Source organism: Haliotis cracherodii, unplaced genomic scaffold (genome assembly GCF_022045235.1).
Source record: "Haliotis cracherodii isolate W230 unplaced genomic scaffold, xgHalCrac1.p SCAF_7, whole genome shotgun sequence".
NCBI classification, from domain to species: domain Eukaryota; kingdom Metazoa; phylum Mollusca; class Gastropoda; order Lepetellida; family Haliotidae; genus Haliotis; species Haliotis cracherodii.
In genome coordinates, this window is record NW_027266330.1 from 3,653,613 (window position 1) to 3,670,651 (window position 17,039).

General features: G+C 40.4%; 2 protein-coding genes across 2 annotated transcripts; both read right to left on the reverse strand.

Moving 5' to 3' along the window:
* Positions 1-179: 179 nt before the first annotated feature.
* On the reverse strand, positions 180-3,809 carry LOC139448245 (uncharacterized). The gene is made up of 7 exons (XM_071229770.1): positions 3,772-3,809; positions 3,356-3,576; positions 2,267-2,309; positions 1,861-2,048; positions 1,313-1,503; positions 882-1,074; positions 180-280 (listed from the first exon to the last, which is right to left on the reverse strand). Exons 1-7 carry the CDS (start codon positions 3,792-3,794, stop codon positions 213-215), a joined length of 927 nt encoding a protein of 308 aa, XP_071085871.1. The 5' UTR covers positions 3,795-3,809; the 3' UTR covers positions 180-212.
* Positions 3,810-7,091: 3,282 nt separating this feature from the next.
* LOC139448244 (uncharacterized) lies at positions 7,092-11,973 on the reverse strand. Its single transcript, XM_071229769.1, has 7 exons — positions 11,950-11,973; positions 10,342-10,562; positions 9,403-9,454; positions 8,381-8,568; positions 8,085-8,275; positions 7,483-7,675; positions 7,092-7,237 (listed from the first exon to the last, which is right to left on the reverse strand). Exons 2-7 carry the CDS (start codon positions 10,553-10,555, stop codon positions 7,140-7,142), a joined length of 936 nt encoding a protein of 311 aa, XP_071085870.1. The 5' UTR covers positions 10,556-10,562; positions 11,950-11,973; the 3' UTR covers positions 7,092-7,139.
* Between the last annotated feature and the right edge of the window lie 5,066 nt (positions 11,974-17,039).

A 17,039-nucleotide genomic window follows, 5' to 3' on the forward strand; every position in this document is an offset into this window, starting at 1 on the left:
TCGAGCGTCATCATAGACGAATTGTTGTTGTTTTCCATGTAAGTGGACATTAACAAATCTTAGATGATTGACCTACACAAGAAAAGCAAAAGCGATATTTCGCCACGAATAAACTGAGCAAATTCAGATCCATGAGTTGAAGCAGCTGCGGGTAATCCTTAAAGAAGATGAGATCAGTGTTCGTCATGTATGTGTTTATTTGTCAAGATGAGTTAGTTTGACTCAAGCAGAGTCTCCAGCATCTTCAGCAGTGAGGGCTGCATGTCGGTCAAAGTCTGACCTGAAAACATAAACCATTCAAGAAGAGCGAAATCAACGAGAACAACATGGTTGTAAAGATTACGGATATCACGCACTAACTTTAACATTTTGAACCATGCAAGAAACCCGACTGCTATGTTGTTATATAACATCCATGCCATCAATGAATTCTGTATAACGAATTAACAAATACAGCAAACTGCTTCTTCGCCAAAGGAGATATAAAGCCCGTTACATTCTGTAGCGAACTGATACTCTGTAAGTATCAGTCATAATTAGCAGTGAATCGTATAACATACACGTAATAACCCCAAGGCATCTACTGTATACCTTACGATTAATAAACCTCAACTACCATCACTTTAAGTTTTGCACTGTTTTTTCATGGATTATCCTTGCTAATTGTTGGTGGAAAACGTCAGATGTGCCATGAGTCAAACATCTTTGGTAATATGTCAGTAGGAACATATGAATTAGTTGTTGACTACTGTGTTTGTATATATCACACATCAGGACGAGTTTCCGGCTTTTCTTCGTGGCATCACCAGTAGAGCTGATGGAGATATGCGCACCATGAATAAATCATAATTGTAATCATTTTTGACTGTCCGTGCACCTACCCATGATGTCACCAGTAGCAGCAGAGAGAGCCTTCAGGGCATCCTGTCCATGAGTGAGAAGCTCGGTGGCGCTGTCCTTCAGTGCCTGGATATGTCCTCCAAGCTGTGCGCTCAGTTGGTCAAGGGTAGGCTTGACAGATGCATACAGCGCGGAGGCAGCGGCAGAAAGGTTCGCGCCCAGGTTGGCGACGTGCTGTATAATACAGTTGTGTGATTGGAATATATAAAACATATTTGGACGTTTTCACATTGAAACGCTATCAAAGATTCATTTTGAAAAGTGAATTAATTTTATCCAATTAAACTTACATTCATATTGACGTACATATTTCTGGTGTTGAGAGATACTATGTGGCAATATCTGCATAATATAACACGAATACATAAATTGCTTGAACTCAAAGGGATTCACGATGCATTTGTGTCCTTACGTCCTTGACAGCCTTAACAACTGGCAGGAATAGGGAGGCGAACTTCTGTCCAATTGAAGCCAGGGTGTCGGTGAGAGCAGATCTCTTGTGACCAAGTTGACTGATGAGACCCTCAGCAGCCTTGATGAGGAACTGTCCCGGGTTCTTGGTGAGGGTCTCCACGAGGGAGTTCTGGAAGATGTTGTGGAGACCTGTACAAAAACATGAACTAATTATATTTAAAACGGGTAACTGATGCTACGGTAATGATACATAAGTATGATTGGAATCTGAAGCTAACAATTATGGGTCGTCAAATCAATTTATGGGGATACTGGATATTTCCGAATATTTCCGAGACCCTTGTTAATATCGTAAAACAACACTGTATCCATTGCAATAAGGAGTGACAGCTTTGTACCACAATATACACAGTGCTGTGTCTCCTTGAAGTACCTGGGTTAAAAAGTAGACATGCACCAATGTTTTCCACAAAGACTAGGGGTACGAGGGAGAACCACACACTGATATCTCTCTGAAAGATGCGGGGTTACAAAGCAAGCACTCACCAACGACATCGCCAATGTCTGACAGGATGGTGGACAGGTGCTCCTTGAGGAAGTCCATGCTGGTGATCTTTTGTGCGATGTTAGCAAGGGCTGTCATGGCGGAGTGATACAGGGAGCCGAGGGTCTCTGACAGCTGACCAATCACCTGCTTGCCTTCCTGGAGGAACTTGCTGACACCACTGACGACACTGTTGATGGTGGGCATATTCCACAAAAAATGTTAGGGAGTGTTTTCGGTTATACCTTATAATCAAACTATTATTGTTAATAACATAGACGTTTCTCTTAATAGAAGGGGTAAACTCACACCATGCTTACATGTGACACGTTTATATCAGACAGATGCACTGAGGTGAGACTTCAGGTATTGATGCATGAGATTATTGAAGGTCTGTCATATAGGTACCTGACGTCCCTTGTGCCAACTTTAGAGAGAGACCCCAAGAGACCTAAAGAGGAGAATACAGCAATTAGGATATATATACAAATATACAAATACGGTTGAAATAAAAGATTGCAAAACGTTAGGACTGACCAGAGCTGTTCTACTGTTCTACAGCATCAAGGCTTTGCTTTGGGACGAGGACCATCCTACATGGCCAAGGTCAGTTTACACGACAAAGGCCATTTAACAGGCCCAAGGTCATTCTGCAGGACAGGGATAATTTTTCACTACCCCGGCAAACTACAGGATTAGGGTCATTCTACAAAACGCTATCGTTGTTTCGATTTTCATTGAGAATTAGAATACACTTTTCAATCAAAACAGAGCAAAAGCACAGGTTCACACCTTCAAATTCGATATGGTTAATTAATGGTATCCATCTTGTATCATTCACTAGCAATTTGGAAACACTTTTAACAATTTAGCAATCCAATTTACAATTTTATTAAAAAGAAATTGTCTCAGAAAATGTGTGAAACAATTATTATGCTTCATATTGATGGAAAGAACCCGAAATTGTCTGCCACAATAATTACATTGTTGCAATATGTTCTGAAGAAAAACATATTTTGGCTCATAGGTTTAATTAAAAGAATATCTATTTTAGCAGCTGTAGCTAAAACTATATCTTGTCTCGATCAATACAAAATCCCATGACATTGTTGCAAGGTGTTTCTCTTGGTTCATAGTTTTAATTTTGTTAAAAACATATCCAGTTTTGCAGCAATAAAACTGATAACATATCTAATCTCCAGACAAAAGTCAAGCCTCCCCCGACCCAACCCACTCTTCCCATCCTGAATATGAATATCCTTAAATGATAAGTATCTTCTGTGTTGTGCACCACAAGGATCTAATCTTAAAGATATATACATATATCTGGTGTCTGTTTTGTCAGGATGGGTCCCAAGTGTCCAGTTATTATCGTGAGGTTGGCCAATGATGATCGGGTAAATAATGACATCGTTGTCTGAGGGCATGGTTCATTATTCATGCTGTCAGCCACCCGCGACACGGTAAAAAAAGCTTAAATGACACAGAAAGGCTTACTCTGAGCTCCAGTGGCCAACAGTTGTGTCCCCGCAGTCTTCAGACTGTCTACGAGTGTGCCAGCAACGGTCTGCAGTGGGACCTTCAAATCTTGGAAGAGGTTGGTAAAGACGTCACCGATGCTGGATGCAAAACCCTTTAGGGTGTCAACAAAGCCGGCAGCATTGGCCCCAGACAACAGGCAGGCAACAGCGACGAAGACGAGGACCTTCATGATGAATCTGGTTTAAAATAAGTATTCAGTAGAGTTTTTTTTTTATTTTTAAGGAAATGTCTTGTATTTCCTGTAAGGAAGATTCACAAACATACATGCTCCTGATGTACACATAATCCAAAATGTCAAGAAATGAACTAGTTTGCACAACGAGCTTTAGAAATCAACATTAGACATGCAAACATACTCCAAACAAACTAACTTGTGAGGGACATTACAAATCATGCCACGAAACGTGACTTGAGGCACCTCTGTGAACCATTAATCCTCATCCAACAGCTTCTTGAGTACCAGGTATATCCAACACAACGATCGATCCTTATCAGAGCAAACCTTACCTGAGATCAGACTGATGAGCAGTGGACGAAAATGCAATTAACGTAATATATATAGCAAGCACATTATGTTAGTTCCCATGTCGTCATAACACACTGCACATTCAGTACAGGTTTTTTTGCAACCTGGAAAACACTCCCTGTTTCTCTTATCAGTGGTGATTGACAGAAGCATGTTGCGCACGTCCAATAGAGGCTGCAAGCGTTCAAGTCATCTTCTCCTGGAGATTGTTTAAGGCAAAAGTGTGACGAGCCAATGCTTTAACCACAGAATACCCATCATCCATCCTTGAATTTAAAGAATTTATGGATTAATGTCATCTTTGTTGGAAGTCGAGAATTTTCTTAGCTGACCTGAACAAAATATAGAGGAGAACCAAACACTGAGGATGCGACACGGGCGGGGGCGGGGGGGGGGGGGAGGGTATTCGCGTTAGAATGCTGAACATTGAGTCATTCCGTCTGGGTAGACCAGACAGCCAAGAAGAACTGTTGTTCTCTGTGCCTGTTTTAGTCTTAGCTTTATAAGAGCTGCTTGTTTTCAGTGATATCGCATCAACGCAATGTTTGACGCAAGCTGAACTGGACGAAGGACGCTGGTAAAACATAGCGATACCTGGACAAGGTATAAACTCGCTACCTCTGCACATTATGGTTATATCTTGGAGGCTAGACCAAATAATGCTATCTATCTATACCCAAGCATTCATTACTTTTATTTTGGGAATAACGTTTGACAACTGACCAAGTCAATATGTTATGTCCACTGTGTGTAGTTGTTGCAGCATGATAGTAGAATAAGCAGGTAAAGTGGCACACACGCAGCTGGCAATATCTCAGCATGTATTTCTGATAAAATTTAAAGTGTCACGTATGCCCCTTGAAAAACAACCTTAGTTTAAACATTAGTTTTAGTCTTTGGTTAGCAAGGTTTGTTTGTTATGTGATTGGGAAGAAAGCAGTGTGACTATTTATATAATTTGTTATGAGGAGCTTACACTTCCACATGCATGTATGGATTCTTATGCATGAAGACGTCTGTGTGTCAGTTGCGTGAGCAATGATAAACACAATACCAGAAAGATACATGCTATCATTCCATGGTGTTTCTATTTGGTTCCTGTAGCCAAGGCAGAAGGAATACAATGTTGACTGGAGGTGGGTATATTTTGCCGAAGGCATGCCTATTATTGCAAACATAATTTGGTACAAGCGTGAATAAGTACCGAAGGCAAATGACTACATTTGTCTGCTTGTGCAACATGGAAGAAATTAAGCAGAATGAGCAATAAAATAGTGTCCCGCATGACGAGCGAATGCTTTAACCACTAGGCTACCCGATCGCCCTCGTTAAACGAAACGAAAAGAAAGTAAAATAGTGCCATGGGCACTGTAGCTCACCTGGATATGTAGTCGATTGTTTAAATTGTCAACAAAGATAGACACGTAAAAAGAACGTGCCATACATATATGTTGATCCCCATAACTAACTGCTAATGGACTAAATTGCATCACATTTTGAACACAAGTGACTGAGTAATGATAATAATTAGCTTTTCTCGGTCGAGGTGGCCAAATTGAAATTTGATTCGAACATCTTGAATACAGTCATGTGTCACTATTGATGGAAATGACTATGTGAATTTTCAGCTTTACTGGTCTGATGGTTTCTGGATTTGATGCTTATGGTTCGAGGAATGCATATGGGGAGAATTTTGGATCGTGCTTAAAGCGCAAATGTCTAATCAGGGTCAAAATGTACAATATCGTGAACAACAGCACATATGTGTGGAGCCTCATTACTTACTACACATAAACCAAATTTCACTACATTTTGAACAGTAATCGGTTATCAAAACGTTGATTAAAACGGCTACCCACGTAAAGGCCGGACACATTCGCCTTTCCAGAAAACTGTTACCGTTGATAATGATTAATTAACACATGATTAATACGATGTCGGAATCGTATTAAAGACTTTCCTCTAAGCAGACTATGGATTATGGAAAGGCTTTTGTTGTTTTAGATCACCTGCAACGCTGTTGTGTACTCGTTGAAATGGTAAGTTAAAAATAGTATAAATTGGAACGCCAACAGTGAGTTACATCACAGGTTTTGCTCCCAGTTTTATATCTTGTATAGTCTGAAGTTTGATACAAGTATCATAGTTACAAGGATATTAAACAGATGCACGCTGTTATGTAAATATATGCATTACACTTATTTGGGATCCAACAAGCGTTAGTCAACCTCAGACCTGTCGAAGTTACCAATGCCCCATCTTCCCGAGGCAAGTGAGTTAACTGACTATAAAAGTCCAGTTTCCACCCTTGCCGAACTAGGCTGGTATTATGGAGTTACATTTTGGCTGGAGTAACGAGTCTATGCATAAGCTAATCAAAATCGCGCACCGAAATCGAAATCCTGTTCGTAAACAGTCGTGCAGATTTCGGTCGATTGCAGGATTTGCAAAGCATGTGCACCGCCAACTCGATGTCAGCAGATATTGTCCAAATCTTTTCATGTTTTTAATTAAGGTGCTTACGTGATTTGATGAATTTCGGGATGTAAGACCCGTTTTATCACAATATAGATCTTGATTATCGATCAGATCGCCCTGACTGGGCGCCACAATTTTGGGTGAAGCAAACGCAAGTGATACGAGAGGAGTCTCAGTCTCGTTGGTCCATAGGAGTGGCTTATAAGGGACATAACTGGTAATAGCCACTGGTGGCACTACGATCGAGCCCAGTAATTCCATCCAAGTTCGGCAAGGGTGGAAACTGGACTTTTAAAGTCAGTTAACTCTCTTGCTGCGGGAAGATGCCAATGCCCAAGTTCAGACTCAGAGGTTAGTGCCACTGTGTTCCATGAACACTGACAAATACCCTTTGACGTTGATGGTATTGGTGCCATCATGGCCTGGCAAATGAAGGTATACTCTTTTAAAAACTGGACTGTCAAAAAATTACAAATTTTACCAGACTTAAAACAGTCATCGAAAAACTGCAAATGTGTGGTTCAAAACACAACTTTGATACCCCTTTGAAATAACCATTTCTTGTTTGTTTCATGTTTAGTCACCATAAAAATAGGTGTTTTCTTTCCTTTGCCCTGCATTTTATGTTTATATTCCAATAAATGCAGTTTTAGTATTTACTGATTGAAATTGACAATAAAACACGGATTTTGTTCTTTGTTGTTTAATTTGGTTTGAATTGTACAGGGGAACTATTTAGTTGGAGTTGAGGGTGTGGGCAACAGTCTGGACGGCATCCTTGCCGGTGTCGAGGATCTTCTGCAGGGAGGGCTTCATGTTGGTCAAGGTTTGTCCTACATGGAGACAAGTACACAAGTTATGCCATAGCCACACTGTAAAGACTTGCATATTTACTCTTGACTACAGGCCATGGACTTGAAATAGTTTGTACAACAATACATTGGATTATGAATCACAACATTGTATCTGTTCAAATTTCAACATCAGGACGAATACGTTATAACTGCTATAAAAGCACTTTTCATTGCGAAAAAGGACAAACTTGCACTGAAATACTATGACAAATAGGTAAGCCTACCCATGATGTCGCCAGCAGCAGCGGAGAGAGCCTTCAGGGCATTCTGTCCGTGTCCGAGCAGCTCGGCGGCGCTGTCCTTCAGGGCCTGGACATGTCCGGAGAGTTGTGTGCTCAGTTGGTCAAGGGTAGGCTTGACAGCTCCGAACAAAGCAGTGGCGGTGGAGGACAGGGTGGATCCCAGGGTGGCGACGTGCTGGGAATATTAAATTTAAAGTGCAATATTATGTTCCTGATTGAGACATTGACAGTGTGAGAAATGGTGTATTCATCGTTTGTTGCCATCATGTACGGTATGTATTTTATCATATTACCATTATATATGAAATATTGTGGTATAACTGTCATACTTCATCTACACAATGCTTGCTTACCTAGAGTGAGTGAGTGAGTGAGGTTTTACGCCGCTTTTAGCAATATTCCAGCAATATCACGGCGGGGGACACCAGAAATGGGCTTCACACATTGTACCCATGTCGGGAATCGAACCCGGGTCTTCGGCGTGACGAGCTAACGCTTTAACCACTAGGCTACCCGACCGCCCCGCTTACCTAGAAACAATCCTTGAATCTATGGTACATTCTGTGAAACAATGCATTTCCTACCTCTTTGACGGCATCAACAACTGGCTTGAAGAGGGAGGCGAACTGCTGTCCGACAGAGGACAGGGTGTCGGTGAGGGCGGATCTCTTGTGGCTAACTTTGCTGATGAGACCTTCGGCAGCCTTGATAAGGAACTGTCCTGGGTTCTTGATCAGAGTCTCCACAAGGGAGTTCTGGAAGATGCTGTGGAGGTCTACAAGGACAATAATTAATATTGTGTCAACGTGCCACTTAGTACTGATTAGGGTCTAAATTAAAATGACGATTGCGTATCATTTTTAAAGCCATGTGTACGTACCAACAACGCTCTTGATCTCAGAGAGGATCTTGTCGAGGGGCTCCTTGAGGAAGTCCATGCTGGAGATTCTCTGTGCGATGTCGGTGAGGGAGGTCATGGCGGAGTGGTACAGGGAGCCGAGGGTCTCGGACAGCTTGGCGACCACAGACTTTCCCTCCTGGACGAACTTGGTGACTCCACTCAGGAGACTGCAGATTGATACATAGTGATGATAAGGAAGGACGTTGGACTTATGATATAAAGATATTATTCGGTGTTTCGGTGTATATGGAAGACTCTGACTATCAATTAGATCAAATGGTCTTAAAGTCGAAATTTAATTGCACACCACATACGTGCTCATTACTGTGACATAGCTGAAACAGGTTTCATAAATATCAGAAATATGTCAGCCTTTCCCTCTTGGACGAACTTGGTGACTCCACTCAGGAGACTGCAGATTGATATATAGAGTTGTTTGTTTGCTTTGTGAGGACATACTCAGCAATGTTTCAGCTATATTACCACAGTTTGTAGCTAATCAGCTCTAGATCAGTCAATCTAGTGATTGAAGCCACAAACACCTATCAACGCAATACGGACAGAATGACAGGAAATGGACCAAGTCACCTGGCCTAACCATCCGATCCATTTGCTCGCCTATTACGACAAGCATAGGTTGCTGGGGACATATATTCTTATCCCGACGTAGCTGCATGATAGGGATGATGTTGGATATATGTAATAATGTCATTTTAATATATATATAGATATGTCTACGCATGGATCGCACTACATGGCTGAAAAAGGGCAGATTTAAGATTAACCCATAGATAGGGAACATGTGCAACCAGGCAGGCCAAACCACAAGCCTCAAACCCCACTATGATTGGCTGTCAGAACTATGGCTATGAGTTGAACAAAGGACATGTCCCGACATAATCTGGCATACACAGATTGAAAATGCTGCCCAACGAGGCGTCACACTCAACTCACGTTCCATCTAACTAATAAATGTTCATATGAAGTGAAGTGTCACCTACTCGGTATCTCTGGTGGCGGGGGCACCAACGTGAGACAGGGATCCCAGGAGACCTGAAATCATTGAAGTCATACAGTGGGGTGCTATACAAACGGAAGGGAGATGGCATAGCTTAGGAGATTCCGGAGTGTACATCGAAACAGAAAACATCATTTTCGTCAAGACTGCCTTAAAACATGCTCCATATGTGACCAACTATGAGATGAGGGACCTTATGGGTGAAAAATAGCATTTTGACTTCTTATTATTTTTTTTAAATACAGCATCTTCGGAACACAGGAACACAATGCAGAGGCTTCAATTCTTATCTATTAAAGAGATACTTGGCATCACACACTTGGACTAAGTTTCTGCAAAATTCCTCAGGCTTGCAATAATAACTTATAATAATCTAGATGTAGTGACTGTTTAATCGAAAGAAGACATGTATGCTAAAATGTTTTAATATAATGATTTTATTACATTGCGTCTTCACAAGAAAAAAAAGATATTTTTGTACAATCCGCAAAGATCTAAATGGCGAGTTTTACGTAAGTTGGCTGACGTCAAACATCTTTCTATATGACGTCACAGCACAATTGTATCCTAGCCTATCCCCATAATGTCCCTTTTTTCCTAGCGGGTCACATATAGTGTTCAAGCGTACTCAGCGTCATTAATGAAAGGCCACCTAGGTATGTAAGGTGTCAGACATGAACATATGCCAACAAGCACCATTAGGTCTCAGTATGCTGACAATGTGATGAACAGTTTAAGAACATGTTGTTTATGCGTATGTCACACTGATTGGATGCTTGTGTACTCAGCCCTGTCTGATCCCTCCTCCAACACCCTCGCCCTGTGATTACGCTGGAGGTTTGATAAACCCGTCCTAAAACACTACTCATTTCTTCACTATAAACAACAAGTGATTGTGTTTGAAGTAAATCTCTCTACATACTCTGAGCTCCAGTGGCCAACAGTTGTGTTCCCGCAGTCTTCAGGTTGTCCACGAGTGTGCCAGCAACGGTCTGCAGTGGGGCCTTCAAATCTTTGAATAGGTTGGTGAAGACATCACCGACGCTGCTTGCAACACCCTTGAGGGTATCGACAAAGCCAGAAGCGTTGGCTCCAGACAGCAGGCAGGCAATAGCGACGAAGACGAGGACCTTCATGTTGAATCTGTCACCGATGGTTCAAATGATTTCGTCATCACGTGTGTCAATGCTAAGCTATTCAGAATCTACATCTACATGTAGGGCAATGATATATATTCTTTGAGAGACATTTAAAAGTTGGAGTACAAGTAAGGATAAGAAATATGAATTTTAAAACAGAGGCTCTTCATCCATATATCTTATCCTTACGATGGTTTATCGTTACTACTGATATCCTTACGGCCATGCCAATAGTGTCGCATGCCTTGTATAGAAGTTCCAGCATTATCCAGTTTTTTTATATGGTGTGAAGTGAGACAGTGACGCTGTTTGGATAATAAAATTGCAAAATGTGCCATTCACGGCATGAAAGTTAGAATTTATTGGGAAAAATTGTAAGCATTTTTTTACGAAAAAGAGTGCAGAAAGATTAATGACAGAACAACCGTGACCCAACGTGAAACGCTCACCACATGTCTTCATCTTATTTTTATATTTATTTCCTAAACAAAAAATAATTCTTAACCGGACCTAAAAGTCAATATTTGTCACACCACGAACATGATGTTTTCATTCCTCAACATAAAAGTGTTGTGAGTTTGTCACGTGTTCCTGATGCGGCTTCATTCACTCACTCATCCCAGGTCGTTACGGTTAGATGTCAGAATGTGTTGTACATTTCTTTAAGAATAGCCTGCTATTGGAGTTTACTGCTGCAGCAGAATGAGAATGTTTACTTTCTATCAAATGCCTGATATTCTAGAACATCAACTTCATCTGTGTTGGTGATTTGTCTGGCTCATCCTTTCCAGTAACAAAGAGAGACCTTCGAGAGTTGATATTGTCACGCGTGGAGATGAGTTCAAACATATTCCATTGGGTGTAAGAGGTAAAAGAGCTGGGAAATCTAGGAATCATCGAAAATCAGTGATTGCACGGTGTTCGCGAAAAGGGTAAGCATGTCCTGCCCTTCTGGGAAGCCATGTTCTATTTATAACATATTGTTGTTTAGTACATTATTGTTCAGTGGTCACTGAAGACTTATGGTGTTATTTCATCCATTGAAATGATCATATCTTTTCCCGATCAATAGTATATTTTAGCTTAACCTTGATGATCATTTAGTCCTTTACAACAAAATAAGAACTTGCACATCATAGTCCTGCCATTACACCAGTGGACAAGAGTCATTCCGTGTATGCTTTGTGTGGGGGATATGAAAGAGGTGAAATAGGCATCTATTACAAGGAAGGACCAGAATCCTTCATACACGAGAAGCCTGCAAGATGAGTGAGTGAGTGAGTGAATTGGGTTTAACGCCGCTTTTAACATTATTCCAGTTACATCGCGGCGTGTCAGCTTAATGTGGGAGGAAAGCCCGAAGTGATGGCATGCAAGATGAGATGACTTACCTGATTATTGGTAGCACCGTAATGGCCGTACGTTGACTCCTTCCCACCTTTTATAGCCATTCGGTCGGGGTTTTATCACTTGTTAACACACTATTGTTTGCCATTGGCTGCAATTTGAATGGGAACAAAAACACTCCCAACATGACCTATTTAAAGGTCACTGAGATTAATACGTAATCGTTCAAAGAACAACCTATGGACCCAGTTGTCACATGACGGCAGCTGTGACGTCGTCATTCAGTTCGGAGTTCCTTCACACATAGCGTATGGCATGGCGAAATAATTGAGATAGATATTGAGTAAAAGAAACGGTGGGGTTTACAGTGCTCTTCTTCTTAAAGCAATGTATTAAGATGACAACAAGATTGGTCATTTTCCACTGTTGGGAATCTTCGACGTGGATAAATTATCCACACATATTTCCGTATGATTGTGGTTAACTTACTGTTGTAAGTACAACATTGATATTGAGCAGTCATTGTTTTCGTTTCATAGAATGGCAGTACCAATCCTCACCTATGGCTCAGATATATGGGGATGTTAGTACACTGAGACAATTGAGAAAATACAGCTTTTTCTTGTAAACAGATACTGGGAGTTGGAAGTAAACCAATCACTGAAGCTATACTGGAAGATTACCTCTAGCAGTTTACTATATGAAGTGATGCATATGGTTAAAACTAATATATAATTATAACAGAAGATAGATACCCGAGAGAATGTAGCAGTATGCTTATCAACCTTGATAATGCAGGCAGAAGGACTTGGGCGGGCAACATTAGGCAGTTATTATTCTCACTGGGATTTGAATATGGATGGATGACTCAATCTGTAGGATGTGCAGATATATTTCTTCAAACCCTCACTCAACGTCTTGAAGATGTTTATCTTCAGACGCGGGAATCAAGATTACAGGAAACATTAAACAAGAACTTATCAAGCAGCTTAAATCTGTGTCAGAACCGTAAAAGTATCTGCCGAAGGTCTTCATTTCAGGAGAGCTCTTACAAAGTTGAGACTAAAACTTACATATTGAAAAAGGAAGATGGGAACATATTCCAAGAGAAGAATTCCAAGAATTATGTACATATTGTTTTTATACATTAAACATAGGCACTGTGGAAAAAAGATTTTTGTTTACCTGTCTGTTATATCACAACAACAACAGGAATACATATCTCCAAGGAGTTACAGATCATCTATGTTTAAATGCCATTCTTTATATATAAGTAACAGGGGAGTTGAAGCTCTGACTGACTGACTGTCTGACTGACTGACTGACTGACTGACTGACTGACTGATTGATTGATTGACTGATTGATTGATTGATTGAAATAATAGAGAACATACGGGTTCTATAGAAATGAAAGTCATAACGTAATCACTGATTTCTGTGGTCCATTCATACAAAGTTATTTTTACTTTTTCGCCTTTTCACTTTTATTGTCTGGCGTTGACGTTTTACAATCATATACAGATGAGCCAATGTACTGGAAATAATATCCTCATTTCATATCATGTTAATATCAACAATTCGTGTTTTTTCTACACTATGGTCGTATTCGCCAACGTTTGCTTCACCAGTTCAAAGTTAACTATAAATGTGGGAGAACATACAACCACAAGCTAAAATAGTCAAGAGGAACTGGGGTAGTGACAGCTTTTTCAACACTACAAATCACTCATTTTACAAATCAAATATTATATTTATCTCTTACTAAAAATCGACATTTCACTCAAGTGAAAAACACCTTATGCCGGAAATATTTTTCGTCTACGAGTACGATCATGAAAATCATGTAAGAAAACGCATTATAAACAGAACGTTTTTCTTTTTCATGCTAATCACAGGATTATCTTATCGCTACGCCGCTCAGTGCCATGTGCACAGGTCACCCGCGCAGATGATAAATTATTTGACAAGGAAAGACAAGCGTCCTCTGTGTATTTTTATAACAAGAAATAATAAGAACACCTGGGGTCATCACTATTTGATCGTAAGTCAGAAACACATTCTTATGATAGAGACGTAACCGTACATGGATACAAGGAGATTTCTAAAGTGAGTGAATGAGTGAGTATTGTTTTACGTCGCTTTTAGCAATATTCATGCAATATCACGGCGGGGAACACCAGAGATGGGCTTCACACATTATATCCATGTGGGAATCGAACACGAACGATTTAACCACGGTGCTATCCAACCGTTCCAGATTTCTTAAGACATTATGGAGAGGTTTTTGTCGCTTTATTTTTATTGCAAAAGAAATACAACCGACTGTCGATCGCAGTCACGATAGCAAAAAAACAATCAAATCTCTCGTTTGATTTTCAGACGTGAGGTCAACTAGGTATGTTCAACAAAGATAACCACACACACTAAAACACATAGCCCCTCTCTCAACCTTTATCTGAAAACATTCCTCAGTCCAAGACTGACCGTGTTCTTAGAGCGATTAGAGCATGTTAGCGAAGTGACAACGGTCCTGACAGTGGCAACCTGTTCTATATCCGTCACAGGAGCGCCTGTTCTTGGTACCAGCAGAATGTCGACCATGGGACGGCAGCAGCTGTCAATCTCATGACAGATAAAACATACTGACATAACCGTCACCTGACCACTTGTCGTTGTTTTTTGTAATTACTGTCACGTTTTCTTGATGCAAACTCAGTGACGTGACTGTCAAGCTACATGAAGGTGACGTTGCTTTGAGGAAGAATTGTGTGTTGTAGGTTGTATGCCTCGTCGTATTGTTAACCACGAATCAAGTAACCGTAGAGACACAACAAACTAGTTCTTGTAGTCATTTAATAAATGACAATGTGTCACCTGTGCTCTTATATGAATCCTTGTACAGGAGACTTCAGGTGAGACTTCAAACCGTGAGAGTAGTTTATGTTGCAGTCTGTTTCTGTATTGTTCAACCTTCACGTGACCTCTCAGATTGGTGGCACTCAAACTTCCAATAACAGAGTGTGAACATCCAATGAGGCTAGCTCGTACTTATCATCAAATGACGCCACCTGTACAATGGGTTGCCAGTCTATTAAGTTTCCTTGCTTTAAGTCGAACAATATTCAGCAGTACGGCCTTTTCGCTTTTTCTACGAAGGTTTCAGAAGTTTTATAAGACTCTTGCTAGAAAGATGTTTGATCAGGGTTTGATCATTCAAAGCCTGAGCACAGCATTCAAAATGTTAAGGTAAACACGTGGAGGCTATTTCCACTTTTAACACAACAGAGACCAGAATGATTTTAACTTGTACATTATGCTTCCCGTGTTGTTTTTTTTATATAGATGAACAATTGACAAGCCTTTTCATGTGTTTGTGACAGTTGTCAAGGTTCGGACGGTGTACGCTCACCTTTTCGCGAACAACTGGTATCATCACAATTTGATAGTGATTGGTCAACACATGTTAACGATATAATCGGAATCGTAGGATGTATTCTATGTCTAGCAGAGATTTCTTGTGGTTATGGAAGGGGTTTCATCGCCTTTATTCAATGTTTGACTTGGTGTGTAAGGCTGAATCTTTCAGATTCTTGACGTGCTTGGATTCGTGTGTACCTGTAGTTCTTTGTTTGTCAGCACCATGAACTGAATAACGAGTGTTGAATAATATAGCCAGTTACGTGTTTACAAAAATTCATAAAAGAATTAAAGTATGGTTTCATTTTTGTCATTTAAGACCCCTAAAATTAGTTAATTGTTTCCATTAACCATTAATGTAAGCGTTTTATTTTTAGCATAGGCATCCTTGATAAGAGCACGAATTGACAAGCTGATTCTACCGCAGATAATTTATCCAGGGAAAATAGCTGTGGTTGACATATTAATGCTTCAATTCCTTTGCTTGACAAATTACTAATCACATTTAGACCTTATCAGTCGCTTGTTAAATTTTGCTGAGTACGAAAGGTGTTAAAAATATTAATATATCTTCTTGAGTGTTCTACATTCAGAAATAACTTCACACACAATCAACGTGAATGGAAAGTTAGGTGTGACATTCTTCAAAACGCAATGACATTACGTTGTTGGACTCTGACCAGCGTGTTGACCATGTGAGGTCAGGGTGTCCTGGTCGTGCTGGCTACACTGGACAGGTCATTCGTGTAAAGACTTTGTCGGGGACCAGAGATAAGGCTGGTAACACCAGTAGTTTCTCTGACCTTCTGGAACTCAAAAGTTAGCTCAGAAATTATTAGAGCGAACTAATCCACTTCTATGACAACGAAACTAACATGAACAAAATAGCCTACATAAAGCTACAAACCGTTTCAATAAATAAAAATGGCTATAACATGTCTATTTTAATAATAAATATGCTTATTAACGACAGTTCAACAGTTAAATACAGGTTCTGTGTGGACCATCAAGGTCTGTATAAAAGAATCCAAACACTGATAGCTTGCTTCTCTACCAGGTCCTGTGGTCAGATATGACCAGTTCGCGACGGTGGCCTTGTTCCTGTGTTTCCGTCTATCAGCACAGGGTGTGCCAGCTGCGCCCACTATCAGTGAGGTGATCAACGCTGTGGGGCCGACTGTCTTTCACTGTAATACAAGCGACACAAACCTTTCCGTAATTCATAAGTCCATTGCACCACAATTCCAACTGTATCATGAACTATCAAATGTGTTGATACCAGATGTTTGGGAAAAGTTGAGCATATGCTTCACCGCTGGTGGCACATGTCACAAACACATGCGAAGGCATGTCAAATGCTCACCTGAACGAATACGGGAACATATATAGAACTAATTTTGTTACTGATCAATCAAATGTTTGAAATGTCCCCACATGTCTAGCATACACCTTTGGAAACTTTACTGCAGATCTTGATTCCTTGGTTTGAATGGAGAATAATTCTGGATCTGCCAACTATAAGTCGTCTTCTCCTCTCGCTGATACACATCAGTTACAACACATTATGTACATCGTTACCTGGGGTATTGACAATAACAGTAAACAAGATTCACGTATGATAACCTCGACATACGACAAGCAGTGACAAAGCATAATATCTTATGTTCAAGAAAGGTGTATCACACACATTGTCAAGACGATAGCCAGAGCAACCTGT